Source organism: Bison bison, unplaced genomic scaffold (genome assembly GCF_000754665.1).
Source record: "Bison bison bison isolate TAMUID 2011002044 unplaced genomic scaffold, Bison_UMD1.0 scf7180017864464, whole genome shotgun sequence".
NCBI classification, from domain to species: Eukaryota; Metazoa; Chordata; class Mammalia; order Artiodactyla; family Bovidae; genus Bison; species Bison bison.
The window spans coordinates 9,802,958-9,816,736 of NW_011495025.1; the positions used below are offsets into that span (position 1 = coordinate 9,802,958).

General features: G+C 43.5%; 1 protein-coding gene across 3 annotated transcripts in view; it reads left to right on the forward strand.

Annotated features, from left to right (window-relative positions):
* SLIT2 (slit homolog 2 (Drosophila)) overlaps positions 1 to 12,922 on the forward strand; it is a 404,995-nt gene extending 392,073 nt beyond the window's left edge. For all 3 annotated transcript variants that reach the window (XM_010860216.1, XM_010860217.1, XM_010860218.1), the window contains 4 exons: positions 798 to 952; positions 8,907 to 9,198; positions 9,412 to 9,623; positions 11,149 to 12,922. In XM_010860216.1, the coding sequence (XP_010858518.1) occupies positions 798 to 952; positions 8,907 to 9,198; positions 9,412 to 9,623; positions 11,149 to 11,390 (901 nt within the window). In that variant the 3' untranslated portion in view covers positions 11,391 to 12,922. The remainder of the gene's footprint in view (positions 1 to 797; positions 953 to 8,906; positions 9,199 to 9,411; positions 9,624 to 11,148) is intronic.
* The last annotated feature ends 857 nt before the right edge of the window (positions 12,923 to 13,779 follow it).

The window sequence follows — 13,779 nt, forward strand, 5'->3', positions numbered from 1 at the left end:
AGGGACTCTCAAGAGTCTTCTCCAACACCACAGTTCAAAAGCATCAATTCTTTGGCGCTCAGCTTTCTTCACAGTCCAACTCTCACATCCATACATGACCACTGGAAAAACCATAGCCTTGACTAGACGGACCTTTGTTGGCAAAGTAATGTTTCTGCTTTTGAATATGCTATCTAGGTTGGTCATAACTTTTCTTCCAAAGAGTAAGTGTCTTTTAATTTCATGGCTGCAGTCACCATCTGCAGTGATTTTGGCGCCCAAAAAATAAAGTCTGACACTGTTTCCCCTGTTTCCCCATCTATTTCCCATGAAGTGATGGGACCAGATGCCATGATCTTCGTTTTCTGAATGTTGAGCTTTAAGCCAACTTTTTCACTCTCCTCTTTCACTTTCATCAAGAGGCTTTTGAGTTCTTCACTTTCTGCCATAAGGGTGGTGTCATCTGTATATCTGAGGTGATTGATATTTCTCCCAGCAATCTTGATTCCAGCTTGTGCTTCCTCCAGCCCAGCATTTCTCATGATGTACTCTGCATATAAGTTAAATAAGCAGGGTGACAGAACACAGCCTTGATGTACTCCTTTTCCTATTTGAAACCAGTCTGTTGTTCCATGTCCAGTTCTAACTGTTCCTTCCTGACCTGCATATAGGTTACTTATTACTTATCTTTATTAATATTGGATAGGAGTATATTTTCCCCAAAAGAACTTAGTCCAGTTTGTATTGTACCTCCTTTTCTTTAATAAATAGATAATTGGAGAATCAGCTAAGTTATTGTGTTTTGTTTTTTGTTTTAGTGTGGAGACAATCAATGATGGAAATTTTCACATTGTGGAACTACTTGCCCTGGATCAAAGTCTCTCCCTCTCAGTGGATGGAGGGAGCCCCAAAATCATTACCAACTTGTCAAAACAGTCCACTCTGAATTTTGACTCCCCACTCTATGTTGGAGGTAAGCCCTTTCTCAAATTTCATGGATTCCCAAACCCCATGATTCTCATCACAGATTAATCCTGAAGTTGTTGATGCCTGGTGCCATGGTCATTGATCAATCATTGATGGACAGCAAGGATAGAAAAGAAAGAGCCCTAGATGGGTATAAGAGTCTATTTTGTAATGCTGACCCTGGGTCTAACTAAATATGTAGTCGGGAGGAGAAGGACATTAATGTTTCTTTTGTGTCTATCACTTGCTAGCTGATTTACCCATCAGATAATTATTTGATGTGGTGTATGGAAAAAGAAAGCTGGTTATAAGTCAAATCAGACAATGAAAAAGATGAGAAAACAAGTTTGATGCAAACTGAGGAGTATATGACCCACCCCAGCTCCCTTAAGGAGGGTAACACTACCAGCTTAAGTCAGATGTTGCTGTGCTTGAGTGTCTTCACTACTAGTCACAAACTCATCTACAGGATAGGATAGTTATTAATGAAATCAAATTAATGAATGAACAAGTTAAATTCACAAATTGTACTGGGGCAATGGGAAGTACTTCTGTTGAGCTCAGACCTTAAGGGGAATGATAAAGAGAGAAGGTTGGAAAGGTGGTTTAGGGCTTGAAAAGACAGAGTGAAGACTATTTTTAAGCAACAAGAAGGCAGATGAGCAAATATATGAGGGATGGACAGAGATCTGAAGGTGCGCAAAGAAAAGGAACCGCAGTGGGGAAACCTGGCACTCTTGCATAAATCTGGAGGAGTGGATATAACCTGGAGATAGAATTTCAAATTTCAAGCAAATGAGTAAGAAAGCATATGATGGTGAATTGAGTTGCATCGAATTAAATTACATTGAACTGAGATGAATTGACAGATAAAATCAACTCATTTTACAGATAAATAAGCCAAAGTTTCTGAATGGGTCAATGTAACCAATTTCTTCACCATGACAGGTATTTTCAACTTTACACCAATTATTTTCACAAGAACAACCTTGGGATGCTACATATTTTTACCAACCCCTCAAAGCCTTCCCTAAAAGCAGTTTTGAAAAATTTCTGAAATTCCAGAGCACCTCTGATTTTAATAATTTTAGCAGTAGACAATCTGAACTCTCCTATAGAATTGCAATTTTTTTAAAAAGCAGTTAAAAGTCTTTGGTACAATTCTGTAAAGATTTATTGAACACCTCCCATAAGCTGAGAACTAAGTTAATAGAGGCATAAAGAATGAAAAACTGAAAAAGAATCATCCCTTCTGTACCCAGGGGAGTGGAGAAGACAGACACATCCTCATGAAACCATAATGCATTGTAATAAAAGTATCTTATAGAAAGTCTGGGCAGCAAGATAACTGATCTCTTTGCTTCATGGGAATCACATTATGGGATTCATTAACAGGCAAGAGCCTCCATTGTTGCCTGTACTACAGTGAATGGCAGTTGAAAGTCATTGATGTTACCTGTGGTTGGAGAGAAAAGAAATTATATTTGCTAAGCACCTGCTGTGTTCTCAGCATAATGCTTCTTTTACAGTCCTTACCCCCAGAGACTGTAGGAAGTAGGTATGATTTTTTGTTTTATAATCCCTAAGGAAGTATCTCAGGGACTCCATAGAACATGTCCAAGTTCACAAAGCTATGAAGCTATGATAGAGACCTCGTTTGAGTTCAGGTCTGTCTGCACCCAAAGCCACCTGCATTGATATTCACTTCTTAATATTGAGCAGAAAAGTAAACAATCTAACTTCTGTGGCTTTTTGTTTCTTTCTGGACTTGTCCTTCACCTGATTTTTTTATACTTTCATTAGAGATCATTTCACTGAGTCTTCTAAGACCCCTTTAGAATGTAGTTTAAAAAATAAATAAGTATTGAATGGGAATGCTTGGGCCAGACGCCTGGTAGTGCAGTGGTTAGGACTGTGCTTTCAATGCAGAGGGTATGGATTTGACCCCTGGTTGGAGAACTAAGATCCCACATGCCACATGGCATGGCCAATAAGTAAGTAAGTAAAGAAGGCAGAGCACCAAAGAATTGATGCTTTCAAACTGTGGTGTTGGAGAAGACTCTTGAGAGTCCTTTGGACTGCAAGGAGATCAAACTAGTCAATCCTAAAGGAAATCAACAGTGAATATTCACTGGTAGGACTGATGCCGAAGCTGAAGCTTCAATACTCTGGCCACCTGATATGAAGAGCTGACTCACTGCAAAAAGACTCTGATGCTGGGAAAGACTGAGGGCAGGAGGAGAAGGAGGAGACAGAGGACGAGATGGTCAGATGGAATCACCGACTGAACGGACATGAGTCTGAGCAAACTCCAGGAGATAGTGAGAGACAGGGAAGCCTGGCACGCTGCCATTCATGGGGTCACAAAGAGTCGGACATTACTTAGTGACTAAACAACAAAGAAAGTAAATAAATAGAATTCCATGTTTTTAAAAAAGGACATTTTTCAAAAAGGGGGAAAGAAGAGTTTTTATTCAGCACTACCAAGTCCTTTGACTGTGTGGATCACAATAAACTGGAAAATTCTGAAAGAGATGGGAATACCAGACCACCTGACCTGCCTCTTGAGAAACCTATATGCAGGTCAGGAAGCAACAGTTAGAACTGGACATGGAACAACAGACTGGTTCCAAATAGGAAAAGGAGTACATCAAGGCTGTATATTGTCACCCTGCTTATTTAACTTATATGCAGAGTACATCATGAGAAACGCTGGGCTGGAAGAAGCACAAGTGGAATCAAGATTGCCGGGAGAAATATCAATAACCTCAGGTATGCAGATGACACCACCCTTATGGCAGAAAGTGAAGAGGAACTCAAAAGCCTCTTGATGAAGTGAAAGAGGAGAGTGAAAAAGTTGGCTTAAAGCTCAACATTCAGAAAATGAAGATCATGGCATCTGGTCCCATCACTTCATGGGAAATAGATGGGGAAACAGTGGAAACAGTGACAAACTTTATTTTTCTGGGCTCCCAAATCACTACAGATGGTGATTGCAGCCATGAAATTAAAAGACACTTACTCCTTGGAAGGAAAGTTATGACCAACCTAGATAGCATATTCAAAAGCAGAGACATTACTTTGCCAGCAAAGGTCCATCTAGTCAAGGCTATGGTTTTTCCAGTTGTTATGTATGGATGTGAGAGTTGGACTGTGAAGAAAGCTGAGTGCCAAAGAATTGATGCTTTTGAACTGTGGTGTTGGAGAAGACTCTTGAGAGTCCCTTGGACTGCAAGGAGATCCAATCAGTCCATCCTAAAGGAGACCAGTCCTGGGTGTTCATTGGAAGGAGTGATGCTGAGGCTGAAACTCCAATACTTTGGCCACCTCATGTTAAGAGTTGACTCATTGGAAAAGACTCTGATGCTGGGAGGGATTGGGGGCTGGAGGAGAAGGGGACGACAGAGGATGAGATGGCTGGATGGCATCACTGACTCGATGTACATGAGTTTGGGTGAACTCTGGAAGTTGGTGATGGACAGGGAGGCCTGGCGTGCTGTGGTTCATGGGGTCGCAAAGAGTCGGACACGACTGAGCGACTTAACTGAACTGAACTGAACCAGTCCTTCTAAGGATAGAGGGCTTGGAAGGATGCAGACAGTGCCTCTGTCCTCTCAAGCCTGAAGAAAACCACTTTCAATCGGCCTCATTGCCAGAGACTGCACTGGGCTCATTTCCTTCCCTCTCAGAGGAGAGTCTTAAGGGTAATTCACATTTAAAAAATAGAATACAATCCTAAGACCATGGTCCTGTATTCTTTATGATAAAGGCAGAAGAAGCTGAATTAGCAAAGGAGAGAAAGGTAGATGACCTCTGCAAAGAGGAACACTCTGCAGGGAGGCTAGCCTGAAGGTGATACATTCCATGCCATAAGCCTCTCCAAGAGTATTTTCTGTCAAAACAGGGAGGCAGCTTTCTCCACCCTTGGGTTTCAGCTCCCCGTGATATAGCCTTTCCATAAAACAAAACAATGTGATCCTCATGTTTTTGTGTATAAAAGTCCAACCAGAACACATATTAGTGTAGTGTTAGTTGCCCTGTTGTGTCTGACTCTTTGCGACCCCACAGATTGTAGTCCGCCAGTCTACTCTGTCCATGGGATTCTCCAGGCAAGAATACTGGGGTGGATTGCCATTCCCTTCTCCAGAGGATCTTCCCGACCCAGGGATCGAGTCCCGCTGTCCTGCATTGCAGGCAAACTGTTTACTGTTTGAACTACAGGGAAGACCTGTATTAATGAGATTTTTTTTTAAAGACCCACACATTGAGGCACCCTCCACGCATCACAAATCCTCTCCTAATGTCCCTATTGGACAGTGTTGACAAAACCTCAGTGTTGACACTTGGTCCCTTTATTGTCACTCTGAAACATGTAGGGCTTGTTAAGGCTAAAAGGTATCTACTAAATTAACTGTTGTTTATGAATAGTAAATCCCATCTATGGTCCATGGCATAGAGGAAAGGCTGAAGGAAAAAAATCCCTGGACCTTACTTTTGTTTTTATCAGTTAAAACTTAGTTCTCTGGTCAGAAGTCTACCAAGCACCTGAAAACGTTGAGTTATGATAGTTCTTGATTTTATAATATCCTACTGAAAGTAACTATATGTGTAATGTATCAACATTTTCGTTTACAAGTTACTACAATCAAAACTAGACCTGTATCATTGTTAACTTTGGGAATAGAAAGAACACGCTTACTGATTGCTTCTCCCTGCCATGGAACTTCATGGGTCTGTACTTTAGTCTTTACATGCGCATATATGCATGTTGTGTGAGCTCTTGAAATAGTTTTGGAAGAAGTTCTTTTTTAACTTCTGAAGAAAGGATCATAAATGTACAGATATTAGAGTCCACATGTTTTTGCAGAATGGATATGATTACATTTGGAGAAGGCAATGGCACCCCACTCCAGTACTCTTGCCTGGAAAATCCCAGGGACAGGGGAGCTCGGTGGGCTGCAGTCCATGGGGTCGTGAAGAGTTGGACACGACTGAGTGACTTTACTTTCACTTTTTACTTTCATGCATTGGAGAAGGAAATGGCAACCCACTCCAGTGTTCTTGCCTGGAGAATCCCAGAGACGGGAGAGCCTGGTGGGCTGCTGTCTCTGGGGTCGCACAGAGTCGGACACGACTGAAGCCACTTAGCAGCAGCAGCATGATTACATTAGAAGAACTTATCCCCTTGGGCTTCCCTGATGGCTCAGTGGAATCCCCCTGCCAGTGCAGGAAACACAGATTCAATCCTTGGTCTGGATAGATCCCACATTCCATGGAACAACTAAACCCGTGCACCACAACGATGGAGCCTGTGCCCTAGAGCCCAGGAAATGCTACTACTGAGCCCATGTGCCACAACTGCCGAAGCCTGCGTGCCCTAGAGAAGAGAAGCAAGAGAAGCCACCGCAATGAGAAATCCACGCATTGCAACTAGAGAGTAGTCCCAGCTCACCACAACTAGAGAAAAGCCCACACAGCAAAGAAGACTCAGCATATCGAATAATAAGTAAATAAATAATGTTTCAAAGCCTCTTCAAAAAGAAGAGGAGGAAGAACTCACCCTCAAACAAGAAATTTACAGTTATTAGTCCTCTCCTGGAAATGGAACATTCTGTCCTTTTGACCCCATTCTAGGAAGCAATCCAGTTACCAAGGCCAAACAGGCAGACTAAAAACCCAAACTCAAGACTTTTAATCCACGACACCTAATTCAGCAGGCCTATTTGCATCAGATTCAGCTGAGCTATATGTTTTTATTTCTGTGCCCACACCTTCCTTCTGGGTCAGAATCTCAGGTGGGGAAAAAAGGGGGCCTGGGAAGCCGCCTTCTGAACAGCGCCCCTCTGGTGGGTCTTAGATATTTCAAGCTGGGAAACAGGTGGTGCGTCCATGGGCATTACAGATGAGAAAACTGAGCCCCAGAAGAGAGGAAATGACTGGCCCGAATGCACACAGTCCAAAAATACAGGTTTTGATCTCTAGCCTGGTGGTTTTGCATAAGCCACTGTCTGACTTTGGTACCTCCTAGACCTCGAATGGGTCTCCTTTGAATGGGAGAGAAGATGCTACCCAGAGAGTACTGTGGTTCTTGGTCTTTATAACCAACAAACCTAGAGAGTGAGAGCCATGGTCTTTCCCAGCTTCAGCGCCCCCAGCCAGTAGCTCAGAGTCGAGTGCAGGGGAGAATGTCAGCTGCTCTGAAGACCTTGGCTCCATCCCCTCCCCAACTGCTTCACATAGGATCCCATCCAGGAACTATTTCAGAGTCTGGCTTAGGTCATGGAAAGATTCCTCAGCTTTAACAAATGAGGGTTACCATATGACTGTCACTAGTGGGATATACATGTGTGTGTATATGTGTGTATGTATATATTTATGTGTGTATATATATTTGTATGTGTGTGTGTGTGCATATATATGTGTATGCATATATATATATATACACACACATATGCATCTACATCCCCTGGAGAGGGGCATGGCAACCCACTCCAGTATTCTTGCCTGGGGAAATCCTATGGACAGAGAAGACTGGCAGGCTACAGTCCATGTGGTCGCAAACAGTCAGACATGACTGAAGCAACGTATCACACTACACAGATATGTGTGTGTATGTGTGGTGTGTGTATATATATAGATGGGGCTTCCCTGGTAGCTCCGCTGGTAAAGAATCCACCTGCACTGCTGGAGACCCCAGGTCGATTCCTGGGTTGGGGAGATCCCCTGGAGAAAGGCTAGGCTACTCACTCCAGTATCCTTGCCTGAAGAATCCCATGGACAGAGGAGCCTGGTGGACTACAGTCCATGGGGTTACAAAGAGTCAGACACAACTGAGCGACTAAGCACTTACACACACACACATACACAAGATTGCAAATTCTGGTTTTGGAAGAATTTAATTTATAGCCCCAATTTCTTGGAATATGAATGTTTCACCCAATTAGCAAGGGAATAAATAAAATGTGAATGAGGTGCTATCTTGATAGGAAGCAGGGTGAGTTTTTCCGGCAATGACATCCGTGGCTGAGCTTGAGACGTTGCCAGTGTTATGCTGGACTAGTCGCCAGCTTGAAATTTGTCAGGACTGGGGCGAATGGTCGTCGTGAATCTCAGCTCTCATCCTCTGAAAATCAATGGATTGAACTATGGCTTGAGACTAGGGAAGTTTGTCTTATCAGCCTAATTCTAACCTAGTCTTACTAATGACATTGAGCATGTCCTCTGAGCTCTCTGGGCCCTGGGGTTGGTCAGGAAATAAAAACTACTTTGTGAAACCCTAGGCTTCAGGGGTGTGTGTCCAGGATGGGAGTTGGGTGTGGAGGTAAAGGAGCAGGAATCCTTCTCCCATTCCCACTTACTTTTAAGTACAGTGACCCGAATTTAGATTTTATAAATTGGGGGCAGGAGGAGAAGGGGACAACAGAGAGGTGGCTGGATGGCATCACCGACTTGATGGACATAGTTTGAGTGAACTCTGGGAGTTGGTAATGGACAGGGAGGCCTGGCGTGCTGCAATTCATGGGGTCCCAAAGAGTCGGACACGACTGAGCAACTGATCTGAACTGAAGGTTTTTAAAAACCAAATGTTAAAAATTAAAAATGGACTGCCAGTGAACCTGGGGTCTTTATTCTAGTTGTGCCTTAGAATTGCCTGGAGCACCTTCCAAAAAATAAAAACGAAGAAACATACATCCCTTCTCCCTCCCCCACTCCACTCAGGTAATCTGATCAAATCAGTCTGGGCTGAGGCCCCAAGCATCAGTGTTTCTTCAAAGATCCAGTGTGATTCTGATGTGCAGCCTGGCTGAGAACCGCAGGACAGGATGCTTGTTCTGCTTGGTTCTCCTAAAGAAGAGTTGCACAGACTGCTCCCATCCCACTGGAAGAGCTAAGAGGGTCCGGGTGGCCCCTGGCTGAGGAACCCCAGGGAACCTGGCTTCTGACTCGGTGTCCCTCCCCAGGCATGCCCGGGAAGAACAACGTGGCCGCAGCTCTGCGCCAGGCCCCTGGGCAGAATGGCACCAGCTTCCACGGTTGCATCCGGAACCTTTACATCAACAGCGAACTTCAGGACTTCCGGAAGGTGCCCATGCAGACCGGCATCCTGCCTGGCTGTGAACCATGCCACAAGAAGGTGTGTGCCCATGGCACATGCCAGCCCAGCAGCCAGGCCGGCTTCACCTGCGAGTGCGAGGAAGGATGGACAGGGCCCCTCTGTGATCAGAGGACCAATGACCCCTGTCTTGGAAATAAGTGAGTTTGGGCTGCTTGGGAGTTAAACCCACATTCTCCAACCCTGAAACCCATACTGAAGAAAGGAAAGAAGGAAAGGGGGAAGGGATAGAGGGGAGAGAAAGAAGTCAGTCCATTAGCACTGTCTCCCTTACATTCCCTCCCTCATCCCCACTCCGTTCCTATCCTCTCTGCCTAACGCATTTCCATCCTTGCGTTCCTCCTCCTCTGTAGATGCGTCCACGGCACCTGCCTGCCCATCAATGCATTCTCCTACAGCTGCAAATGCCTAGAGGGCCATGGGGGCGTCCTCTGTGATGAAGAGGAGGATCTGTTTAACCCATGCCAGGCGATCAAGTGCAAGCATGGGAAATGCAGGCTCTCAGGACTGGGGCAGCCCTACTGTGAATGCAGCAGTGGATACACCGGGGACAGCTGTGATCGAGGTGAGCCGGGCCAGCTGGGCCCCTCCCTCTCTCTTGGCAGAGCAAGAGGGGCCGTCGTCTTTGAAAAGAGAGAAAGGGAGACACACAGAGAGGAGAGTGACTTGAGAAATGCCAGCTCTTTGCACTATCTGCAGTTGCTCTTATTGATTTACTTTCGAGTGTAAGGCAGGCACAGATACGGAAGGTACTGAACCTCCATGGCAGGCTTCCTTTGTGGCTCAGCTGGTAAAGAATCGCCTGCAATGCGGGAGACCTGGGTTCCATCCCTGAGTTGGGAAGATTCCCCTGGAGTAAGGCAACTCACTCCAGTATTCTGGCCTAAAGAATTCCATGGACTGTATAGTCCATGGGATCGCAAAGAGTCGGACACGACTGAGTGACTTTCACTTTCACTGTCAAACCTCCGCAGCAGAATGTTACATGGCCTTCACATGTCTTCCCATGTTGTGATTTGCTATGTAAATGCTCCTTTTTCTGTTATGCAGAAGGTCGTTTCCTTCATTCCTTCTTACCTTTGGGCCTCCCAGTGGCTCAGATGGTAAAAAATCTGCCTGCAATGCTGGAGATCCAGGTTTGATCCCTGGGTCAGGAAGGTCATCTGGAGAAGGAAATGGCAACCCACTCCAATATTCTTGCCTGGAGAATCCCATGAACAGAGAAGCCTGGTGGGCTACAGTCCATGGGGTCGCAGAGTCGGACATGACTGAGCAACTAACACTTTCACTTTTCTTACCTTCCTCTGCTGTTCTCCTCTGTATAGATCACTCATTCATCTTCTGGCACAGAAAAGAAGGTGCTAATAATTCTGCTCTAGCTTTAGGACAGAATCACCTTTGACCTTAGAATCAACTGATTTAAGATAGCAAATTATGCAGGAGAGAGGGACAGAAATGGGCTGACATTTCAACCCACGTACTTCCTTCTCCTGTGTCTGCGTGATCAGGATGTGCTCCACCTCCAGCTGGCAGAGATTTTGTTGTGTGGATAGGGGTGATGAGATGAAAGGAACGTGCCTGTGGAGGCTTCTAGCAGATGGCTCTTTTTGAACTAGTTCATACTCGGGTGATTTATGAAGTTAGTGGAATGTTACTTGTATTAAGTAACAGATTGAATGGCATTAAACTCTAGGTCTAATAAATTAAATTGCATACTCTCTGAAACGGTGCCCTGTGGTAAGCAAAACCAGCTGTTAGTAGTATAAAAACAGAAGATGTATATTTTTGCTATATAAAAGAGAAGATTTAGGAAGCCAATTTTCTTGTCGGTCCAAAAGCATAGTATTTTTATAGTCCACACATAGAGTATTCACTTGCTCAAAATAAAGGCCAAGAAGAAGTCTTCTGCAAGGAACAGAGCAGACTGTGCCACCAGCCTGTAATACCAAATTTGAGCAAAATGCTGAAAATAGCCCTTACAAACCGGAAGCCAAAGCAGCATCTCCCTAATTGAGCAGTAGATTCATAGCCACTTCGCACAACTTACAGCAACTGCCCTTACACTGCCTGTGCTTTTTGTTCTTTTCTAGAAATCTCTTGTCGAGGGGAACGGATAAGAGATTATTACCAAAAGCAGCAGGGCTATGCCGCTTGCCAGACGACCAAGAAGGTGTCTCGGTTGGAATGCAGAGGGGGCTGTGCAGGCGGGCAGTGCTGCGGACCTCTGAGGAGCAAGCGAAGGAAATACTCTTTCGAATGCACTGATGGGTCCTCGTTTGTGGACGAGGTGGAGAAGGTGGTAAAGTGTGGCTGTACCCGCTGGGCCTCCTAAACGCATCCCTGGCAGCTTTGGTCTTTGGAAAATGTTGTCTACTTCTTGACCCTGTTGGACTCATGAATGCTTCATAGTGAAAATATTTGAAATATATTGTAAAATACAGAACAGACTTATTTTTATTATGAGAATGAAGACTTTTTTTCTGCATTTAGAAAAAAAAGAAATGCTTGAACTAAAGCTTCCCCAATGCTGGAGAAGTATAAAGAATGATACACCTGGAGGCATTAGGACAACCATGCGAACCATGATAACTTGGATTCAGCCTTTAATTTGCTGGAGACCAGCAGAAGCACATACCCAAGAGAGAGACAAGGTTCTCTCTGCTGATGAGAAGTTGCCCAGAGCATAATACTCTGCGCCCTGGTTCTCATCTACATGGTTCATAAGGAAGGACAGACCAAGCACATGTGTGTGAGTGAGGGTGCAAGGCAGATGAATGGAACTCCAGAATTCACAGCCGGAATGAATGGATGAGAAATATTTTATGCAAAACATAAGGTATCCTGAAGACCGGGGTTCCATTCATGAGAGGAGATGAGAGTGCTAAAATAAATTTTATCTTCTTTTTAAACGTCAGCATGTTAGCAGGAGAAGCACACAAAAGTGTTTATCTACCGTTTTCCAGTATTAATTTTTTGTAATATAAATGACAAAGGAGATGATAAAGAACCAATAGATTATTGATAAATAAATTAGTAATAATATGAATTTTTGTTTCTATGAGTTCTAAACAGCCCTATACAGTATTCGGTTTCCATGAGAAATATTTATTGTATCAAAGTACATTGTACTTAACATTTTAGGCCATCCTTTTGCTGTTTCTCGATGCTTTAATATATATTAATTTATAATTGTCCTGATATTTTTGTACATTTTTCAAACTTAAAAATCAGGATTCTTTTGTGGGTTTTTTTTTCTTGGCAATAGTACTAACATAGGGTGTTATCTTGGGATAAATGTGTGTTGATCTGTTTGTTTACCTTGACATCTGACCACTGGTGTCACTGACCTACTGGCCTCATTCAGGACGCCTGCAGAGGGTATGTAAAGTCTGTGCGTGAGACGCTCACTGTACAGAGAGAAGCACCCCTCTGCAGCATGTCCTCACAGAACAGAATGGTGTGTAGCAATCGACACTAGAAAAGTAGATCTTTTACAAATTAATATTTCCTTGACCTTTTTTTGCCCTTTTACCGGGGTTGGGGAGGGGAGAGAAAAGACTGTAATGTCAAGAACTGTGATTTTTTTTTTTCACAAACAATAAAGCTCCTTTATGACTTTAATGTTCCCATGTTAACATGTTTGCTGCTAAATTACAATGTAGAATTAATAGAATTTATAGTGGACTGTGCTCTTCCCTCGTTAAAATCCCAGGGTACCCTGTAAAGTTGCAGATGTTTCTTTCCAAAAACTTTTTTTTACAAAGAAAACTAGACGTACATGTATAATTCAGTGTGCTTTGTCTTTCTCCAGACTAATATCAGTTACACTACTGATGTATGTAAATTAAACAGATATTTACTTCATCTTCAGTTTGTTGGTTTTCTTAGAAACTGCATGCTATTTAGAGCTCCCTCCTTAAGAATGTGTTAATCAAGGTGCTACCAAAAGAACAGGGAAGGAAATTTGTACCTCTTTGATGCCAGAAATTGGTTTGAGATTAGCATACTGTCACATCTTGGGGTTTGGGGTGGCCACATGAAAGAGATGGAGGGCATAACACGTTCTTGGCTAATAAAAAAAAAAGTGCATATTCAATTCATTCCTTCCTCCCAGATATTATAAAATGAAATCTAACTAGACCAAAATGGGACTTTTGTTTCTGTTGTTCTTTTCCCCACAGTTAGAACCAAAATGGAAAACTTTTGAAAAGACAAAGAGAACCTTTCTCCACAGGTGCTCTCAGGAAAGGGTTGGTAATATCAATATATGCCATCCAGAACAGGGAAACAACACTGACTGAGTGGAATGTTAACCCTCCCCCATCAGGAGTTCTTTGGTTCCCTGCAAGAAAACCCAGTCGTTTTACTTTTTTGGTCAAGCTGTGCCACATATGTGATCTTACTTGCCTGACCAGGGATTGAACCTGCGCCCCTTGCGTTGGAAGCATGGAGTCTTAATCCCTGGACCGCCACGGAAGTCCTCTGTAGGAAAATCATGTGCATGTGAGCTTGCATTGATGAGTGCACGCAGACGCACACACACACACACACAAACACACACACACTCTGCCTCTTTCACAGACACAAATGTCTAATTATTCACTATTCTTTAAAATGTCTGCATTTTAATTATATAAATATTATATAGTCCTTGTAAAACCTTTATAGTATTTATTCTCGCTGGTTGCTTCTTTTTGCAAAGATTTGTGTTATCTTAATAG